We start from the raw sequence: 8,920 nt of genomic DNA on the forward strand, positions 1-8,920 counted from the left end.
GAGAAGAGAGAAAACCTAACTCTCTTTGATCTTCAAATCACCATAACTTGAGCTACGGAGCTCCGATTGACGAGCCGTTTGCGGCCACGCGTCGCTCTTCTCATCCTCTACAATTCTATCTAAGTTTTGTGGTGAGTATTCCATTCATCTCTGCCCAGTTTTCGAAATTCCCCACTGTTACACGTTTTTGGGAAGTTAGTGTTGAAATCTTGTGATTTTGGGTGTTTAGGGATACTCCAACATGGATTCTAAGTGGGTTCTATCCCTAATTCATATGGGCTGAGGTAAGAAGTGCTCAAACCCTTGTGATTTATCATCTTTATGAGCCCTAGGTTGATGTATGTATGTGATATTGGTTATGTTAGTGTATTTGGTGATTTTGATGCACAATTGGGAGGTTGGTATTGCTTGTGGACCTTTGGTGAGGCTTGGAGCTAAGGGTGGTGGAGACTTCCATAGAAGAGGCTCAATTGATTTGGCTACAAGAGGTACGGTTTAAGTTTCATTTAAGTACCGTGTGTGTGATGAGAATTCCTAGGCTAGATGCCCTAGGATTAAGTTTGGATTGTGTGAATGGTTGATGCTAATATGCATAGTTGGTATGTAATGTGAATTGATGATTGGGTTGAGAATTGTGTGGCCTTGTATGCTTGGTGTATTGAAAATTTGAAGTATTGGATAATGAGTATTAATTTGTGGTTTATGCATTTAAATTGTGAAATTGGGCCGGAGGCCGTAAATTTTGGGCCGGAGGCCGGAAAGAGGTAAGGGAGGTAAGTTGATGTGTGCATTGTATGATGACACAAGTGATTGGATGAATTTCATATAATGAATATGCGAATGATTGGGTTGATTGTTGAATAATGAGGTTTGAGGAGTTGAAGGGTGAAATTATGTAGATGAAGTATGTTTGGTTTTGGGTTGAGAAATATTATGTGGTCATATATGTGATTATGATTATTGATGTCTTGATGGTATGGTGATGCATGAGAGGTATATATGTTGTGATATATGCTTGAGGGATGATTAAGGTTGATTTGTGGGTGAAACCACGTGATAGTGATTATGATATTGATTATGTATAATGATGGTTGATTGGAAATAGTATTGTTGGAAATTGAGATGAGGAAGGATGTATGACATGTTATTATGTTTGTAATTTAGCCATTTGCTTGAAATGGGTAAAGATGGTTATATGATGGTTTTGTGATTCGTGGTAAAGTGTTAATGTATGAGTTGAGGAGGCTTGATGTTAATTTTGGGTATATTTTGATTGGTTTCGAAAAGGGTTGAAATTGGCATGTTTTGGTTGATTTTGAAAAGAGTTGAAAATGGCTTGTTTTGAAAATGGCATATTGTAGTTTTGTATGAAAATATGGTGTTTGGGCATACTTTGATGGGACATAACTTGGACTACGGATCTCTGTTTTGTACCAAATCTGTTTAGAAATGAAATTGGATCCGGGATGTCCATGCCGTTCGAAGAACGGGTGAAAAACGATTTAAAATGAGGAAGTTATGTCCGTTGGAAGATTGGGGTTTAAATCTGTGAATTCTGCAGTTTTTAACTTAGAAAATTTTTAGCAGAATGACCCCTTGCGCGTGGGCGCACTTGGCGCGTACGCGCCGTTCTTCCGAAAAGTGCCATCCACGCGTGCGCGTGATGTGCGCAGGCGTGCCGATTGTGCTGCACCCAATGCCCAGCCATTTTCCAGAGAGTTATGCCAGGACTGTGCCAGTGTTGTGCCTGGGGCACGAGAACACCCGCGCGTACGCGTGGTTGACGCGTGCGCGTCGATTGGCAAGTTTGTAATCCACGCGTTAGCGTGCATGACGCTTGCGCGTCGATGAGTTTTTAAGGCCATCCGCGCGTGCGCGTGGAGTGCGCGTACGCGTGGCCCTGCTTTCATGCTAAAGTTGATTTTTGAGTTCTAAGAGCCAAATCTCATACTTTTAAGTCTCCGATCTCACCCCTTATGTATTAAATCATTATGATATGCCTATCAATGAGAAAAGAGTTAGGGGATGTGGTAACTTGCGAGTGAAGCAAGGGGAAAAGTTATGATCAATGATGATCAACGATGAGTATATGAGATATGGAGGATGACGGTGGGAGTACCGTGTATGCCATGAGCCGAAGGGCTATATTTATTGATAAATGGCTGGTTCTTGATTAGACCATGAGCCGGATGGCTGAGTTATTGCCGGGTCACGGCAAAGCCATTATTGATTATGGCTGAGAATAATTGCATATATGATTAATGAATGAATGTATTTGTGATACCTGGGTAGTAGTAAGGGTGGTGGTTCGTCCCACTTGCTCCAGGTTAATGTTTGAGATTTGATAACAATGAGGATTGATAATATGAATTGAGATTGAATGAATATATGTTTGAGATACCTGGGCAGTAGCAAGGGTTGTGGCTCGTCCCACTTGCTCCGGGTTAATGTTTAAGATACCTGGGCAGTAGCAAGGGTTGTGGCTCGTCCCACTTGCTCCGGGTAATGGTGAAAAATGTTGAATGTAAGCATGCTTGTGTTTTCTCTCTGGTTGTAAGGGTGACAGGGCACCGATACCCTCTAATGGCGACAGGGCGCAGATACCCTCTAATGGCGACAGGGCGCAGATACCCTCTAATGGTGACAGGGTACATATTCCCTCTAATGATATTAATACGCAACAGAGAGACTGTGCCCGGGTTAGCTACCGGACACGTCGGGTTAGCTTGATAACCGACAGATGATATCATCAGCCATAGGGCAGGCATTCATCATTTGCATATGTTTGAATTGTTTGGGTTTGCCTATTTGTTTTGGATTTCTATATCATATATGCTATGTTACCTGATTACATGCTACTTGTTCTACTTGTACCTTATTTGTGTATTACTTGTCTGTATTGCTTGTGTTTGTACAACTGAGAGATCCCTCATGATGGTGTTGGTGGATGATGGGGGCTGTTCTTGATGAGATGAATTGATAATGCGATTGCATAATAATGATGATTTTCGAATGAGATCATTTGAGCTCCCTGGGTAGACGCAGTGAAGTGATTTCACTAGCTCCAGGCGAGGGTATGATGTATTGATATAGAGTTGCTGAGGCAGAACAACTGATGATGGTTTTGCTTATGATTCTGAGTCTGATTCGTGAAAGAATCAGCGAATTGGGAAACATGTGTAACATGAACTAGATTTAGTATCCCCTTATGACAGATGCCTATTTATGGATTAGTGAGAATCTAGGCTGGATACTTGGTGAAAAGGAGTTTAGGACGCTTAGTGAGTTTTTATTGCAGTGCATTGTATTTATTTGGCACTTTTACCGTACTGGGAACCCATGGGCCCGGGGTTCTCATTCCGTATATATCTCTTGTTTTTCAGATACAGGTTCAGGTGCTCAGAAGTGAGCTGCGGTTCGTCTGAGAGACGGCAAAGATATTTATTTTCTCTACTTTGTGTTTTGCTTAGAATCTCTCCACCTTTGTTTTGAAAGGATTATATTATGTGTTGAACTCTTTTGGAACTTGCCTATAGAGGCTCTTATGTTTCCTTTGGGAGAGATTAGGATGTACTGTTGTCAACTACTTTCAAACTGTACCCTAGCCGGCCTAAACTTCGCGGGTCGCGACTAGTGGCTATTACTTATGTTATATATATCTATCCGTTATCTATCTCTTAATCTCCTTTATGCCTTATCCGTTTATCGCTTTCGGCTTCACAGTTTAACTTTTCGCTGTCGAAACGTGAGTGATACGTCTTCGCGATTTTATTTCTACTCTTTTCAGGCTTCTCGATTAATACTCCTTTCGAAATTAACTACATTTATATATTAAAAATCCACCTGAGAGTCGTACCACCGTAATATCATTGACTTATGACTCGAGCATAAGGATTTGAATATTAGGGTGTTACATTATGGTATCAGAGCAGTTCGTCCTCGTGAGCCTGAGGGATGGAACTGCTTATGCTCCAATGCATACTCTGAGTCTGTGCCTGTGCTAGTTAGGGTATCTAACTGATACATCTAGCATGAAGTCCATGAGTGTACCTTTGGTACTTTGAAGCACTATACTTCCGATATTGAGACTGATCAACTTGATATCGATTGTTTGGTGTGTATAGGAACCAGATGGCGCCTCGTGGACCCGGTCGGGGACGTGAGAGAGATCGTACTAGTACTCAGGAACCGGAAATCAACCCGAATAACCCGGTAAACCTTATGGCGGCGTTGGAGAATATGGCTGCTGCTATGCAGGCCACTGCGGAGGCTCTTGGGCAACAGATAAACAATAATGGCAAAGGTGGAAGTGGAGCTCAGGGCCCGATGACACTGGCAACTTTCTTAAAGGTTAATCCACCTAAGTTCAAGGGAACCACTAATCCGACTGAAGCTGACACCTGGTTTCAGGCCATGGAGCGAGCACTGCAAGCGCAGTTGGTGCCTGAAGGACAGTGTGTTGAATTTGCTACCTATCTGCTCACGGGGGAAGCATCGCATTGGTGGCAAGGGGCTCGACGTCTCCTGCAGCAGGGGAATGATCCTATCACCTGGGGTGCCTTCCAAGTGGAATTTTATAAGAAGTACTTCCCGAATTCTGCTAGAACGGCCAAGGAACTTGAATTACTGCAACTGAAGCAGGGTACAATGTCCATATCTGAGTATACGGATAAATTTGAGGAGTTATTCAGGTTTTCTCGTATGTGTCAAGGAACCCCGGGAGACTTCGAGGAATGGAAGTGTATTAAGTATGAGGGGGGACTTCGAAGTGAAATCCTGAGCTCCGTTGGACCGATGGAGATTAGGGTCTTCTCCGAACTTGTAAACAAGAGCTGTATTGCTGAAGAATGTGTGAGGAAGGCTGTTGAGGCGAAGAATGACCATCAGGAGTCCCACCGCAGGGAGCACAATCAAGAGTACCCAACAAGGGGTCAAGAGTTTAAGAGAACAGGATACCCACAACGTTCTCCCCAAAGGCGAAATGACCTTGCGACGAATAAAAATTCCCAAGAAAAAGGTAGGGAAAAACAAATAGTGGCTGCTTCAGATGTTTTGAGCTGTCAGAGATGTGGAGGTCATCACCCAAATAGACCGTGTCGTTATGGTTCGGGTTTATGTTACAATTGCGGAAAGCTAGGACATTGGGTCAGAGATTGCCCACACCGGAAGGATCGGGAGACTGCCAGGTCCGATTTTCATACCTGAGGTAATAAGAAAACTGATAACTTAATTCTTTACCACTTTAGATAATGCTGAAGGCGGGTATTCACTCATAATACATGGTTGAATGAAAAATTATGATCTGTTCTAGATAACCCTAAGTTATCTTAATAGAAGGTTTGGTGAGCATAAATGATTAGGTAGGCCTTTAACGGAAAGCAACCTCAGAATGGAATGACTGGTGGGCGATGTCAAAGCCATCATTCGAGAACTCCGTGTCGAGGTAGATTGGAACTTTGCCATGGTTGTAGAGGAGTTGGACATGTGTCCTAGAAACGTCCTAAGAAGGTCAACCGGAATACTACCAAGAGCCAACAACAAGGTCGTGTGTTCACTACAACAACGGGGGATACCGTTAGATCCGACAGTTTGGGAATTGGTAAGCGAAAGATTGGTAACAACGTGCTAAAAGTACGATTAAGTTGGTATGTGGTTTTGGCTATCATAGATAGAAATTTAGTGAATGCCAGTCAAGCTAAGTTGTGGTTGAGCACTTGAGGAAGTAAGTGATAGAGCTCGTACTAGACGAGAGATCAGAATAAAGCAACGGAAACTTGTGGAGCAGTAACACAGGATAGCTACGAATGAGAGCTGTAAAAGTTTACTATAGTATCTTATGTTTGAATACTAGAAGGGTTAAGCGGGTTACTGCAAGTAATGATCCCCAAGTAGTTTGAAATGATTGCGGCTGCGAGCTTTGATGGTTCTAAAGCGGATGAGGAAATTATCATTAATGCACAATTGGATTTAGATGATGAGAGAGTGCAAGTTGTGGTGTTGAGAGATGAGTACTGTGATGTTTGGTCATAGTGACCTTGGTTTTAGTTTGAGATTTATGATGATTGATTTTGAAAGACGAATGTGAAAAACCATTAAATCGAAATGCCGATGCGGTATTGGGATTGGTTTGAGGGAACTCGTGACGGGTGGTAAACTCCAATTTTTGGAGAGGTGCTGTTGAAAATTTTCCCAAGAATTTGAAGGAGTATTTGGTTATGTTTTTGAAAATGATTTTTGATCTGAGTAACTTCAACAAAAGAGATGTGTCTCGAAAGCTTTTATAGATTAGTAAAGGAAAGCGGATTCTTAAGAGTTTGTCAGCTTGTTAGCACAAACTCGTTGAATTCTAAAAACGAAGAAAGCTTTGATTAATTATAGTGATGTGGGATGATGGCTATGATTAACGAATATGGCAATATTATTGATGACATGATTCGAGATTTAATAAGGTGTGAGTTGATAAGACGGTTAAAGTAAGGAACGAGGCTGTTGGTCGGCGTTGAACAAATGACCGAGACCCTTGGAGATAGAGAAATCAGAGCGCGGCAACGGAAGCGCGTAGAGTAAAGGGACCTTGGAACTGTTATGTGTTTGATATAAAGGCATACTATGCTCGCGTACTCGTAGGGATGGATGGAATTTTCGAGGGCGAAAATTTCTGTTAGGGGGGTAGAATGTAATACCCGGTCTAACCGAAATTAATTAAATAATGAGTTAAGTAGGAGCGAATATGGTTGGAAGATTTGGCAATTGGAATTTGATGATTTCAATATGATATTTGGATTCAGTGAATTTTTCCGAGTCGGAAGACATAGTTTTCTGCGTAAAAGCGCGCAGTGGAATTTTGATCGGCAGTACCGGCTGAGACCTGTCTGGTACTGCAGCTGAGAAAATTGATTATGAGTAAATAAGATTAAGAAATGAGGAATTATGATTAGGGGAGGTAGAAATATTTAAAGTGCGATTTGGAGCGCTAATCTTAAAGGTTTTAGCCCAAAATTGGACCAACGGACAAAAATAAGTGAACTGGGCCTAAGTGGGCCCAAGACCCAACATATATAAACATTAGTTATGAGCATTTCAGCTCATTTTACCCTAAAGAGAAGGGTTGGGGCGCTGAATTAAGAAGAGAGAAGAGAAGAGAGAAAACCTAACTCTCTTTGATCTTCAAATCACCATAACTTGAGCTACGGAGCTCCGATTGACGAGCCGTTTGCGGCCACGCATCGCTCTTCTCATACTCTACAATTCTATCTAAGTTTTGTGGTGAGTATTCCATTCATCTCTGCCCAGTTTTCGAAATTCCCCACTGTTACACGTTTTTGGGAAGTTAGTGTTGAAATCTTGTGATTTTGGGTGTTTAGGGATACTCCAACATGGATTCTAAGTGGGTTCTATCCCTAATTCATATGGGCTGAGGTAAGAAGTGCTCAAACCCTTGTGATTTATCATCTTTATGAGCCCTAGGTTGATGTATGTATGTGATATTGGTTATGTTAGTGTATTTGGTGATTTTGATGCACAATTGGGAGGTTGGTATTGCTTGTGGACCTTTGGTGAGGCTTGGAGCTAAGGGTGGTGGAGACTTCCATAGAAGAGGCTCAATTGATTTGGCTACAAGAGGTACGGTTTAAGTTTCATTTAAGTACCGTGTGTGTGATGAGAATTCCTAGGCTAGATGCCCCTAGGATTAAGTTTGGATTGTGTGAATGGTTGATGCTAATATGCATAGTTGGTATGTAATGTGAATTGATGATTGGGTTGAGAATTGTGTGGCCTTGTATGCTTGGTGTATTGAAAATTTGAAGTATTGGATAATGAGTATTAATTTGTGGTTTATGCATTTAAATTGTGAAATTGGGCCGGAGGCCGGAAAGAGGTAAGGGAGGTAAGTTGATGTGTGCATTGTATGATGACACAAGTGATTGGATGACTTTCATATAATGAATATGCGAATGATTGGGTTGATTGTTGAATAATGAGGTTTGAGGAGTTGAAGGGTGAAATTATGTAGATGAAGTATGTTTGGTTTTGGGTTGAGAAATATTATGTGGTCATATATGTGATTATGATTATTGATGTCTTGATGGTATGGTGACGCATGAGAGGTATATATGTTGTGATATATGCTTGAGGGATGATTAAGGTTGATTTGTGGGTGAAACCACGTGATAGTGATTATGATATTGATTATGTATAATGATGGTTGATTGGAAATAGTATTGTTGGAAATTGAGATGAGGAAGGATGTATGACATGTTATTATGTTTGTAATTTAGCCATTTGCTTGAAATGGGTAAAGATGGTTATATGATGGTTTTGCGATTTGTGGTAAAGTGTTAATGTATGAGTTGAGGAGGCTTGATGTTGATTTTGGGTATATTTTGATTGGTTTCAAAAAGGGTTGAAATTGGCATGTTTTGGTTGATTTTGAAAAGAGTTGAAAATGGCTTGTTTTGAAAATGGCATATTGTAGTTTTGTATGAAAATATGGTGTTTGGGCATACTTTGATGGGACATAACTTGGACTACGGATCTCTGTTTTGTACCAAATCTGTTTAGAAATGAAATTGGATCCGGGATGTCCATGCCGTTCGAAGAACGGGTGAAAAACGATTTAAAATGAGGAAGTTATGTCCGTTGGAAGATTGGGGTTTAAATCTGTGAATTCTGCAGTTTTTAACTTAGAAAATTTTTAGCAGAATGACCCCTTGCGCGTGGGCGCACTTGGCGCGTACGCGCCGTTCTTCCGAAAAGTGCCATCCACGCGTGCGCGTGATGTGCGCGGGCGCGCCGATTGTGTTGCACCCAATGCCCAGCCATTTTCCAGAGAGTTATGCCAGGACTGTGCCAGTGTTGTGCCTGGGGCACGAGAACACCCGCGCGTACGCGTGGTTGACGCGTGCGCGTCGATTGGCAA

The 8,920-nt window shown here is 41.7% G+C and overlaps 1 protein-coding gene across 1 annotated transcript; it reads left to right on the top strand.

Annotated features, from left to right (window-relative positions):
• Positions 1–4,794: 4,794 nt before the first annotated feature.
• Positions 4,795–5,205, top strand: LOC130966120 (uncharacterized). The gene has a single exon (XM_057890889.1). It carries the CDS (start codon positions 4,795–4,797, stop codon positions 5,203–5,205), a length of 411 nt encoding a protein of 136 aa, XP_057746872.1.
• The last annotated feature ends 3,715 nt before the right edge of the window (positions 5,206–8,920 follow it).

This window comes from Arachis stenosperma, chromosome 3 (assembly GCF_014773155.1).
Source record: "Arachis stenosperma cultivar V10309 chromosome 3, arast.V10309.gnm1.PFL2, whole genome shotgun sequence".
Classification (NCBI taxonomy): Eukaryota; Viridiplantae; Streptophyta; class Magnoliopsida; order Fabales; family Fabaceae; genus Arachis; species Arachis stenosperma.

Coding starts and splice junctions, on each gene's coding strand:
- LOC130966120 (XM_057890889.1), top strand. CDS start 4,795: ATGGAGATTAGGGTCTTCTCCGAACTTGTAAACAAGAGCTGTATTGCT.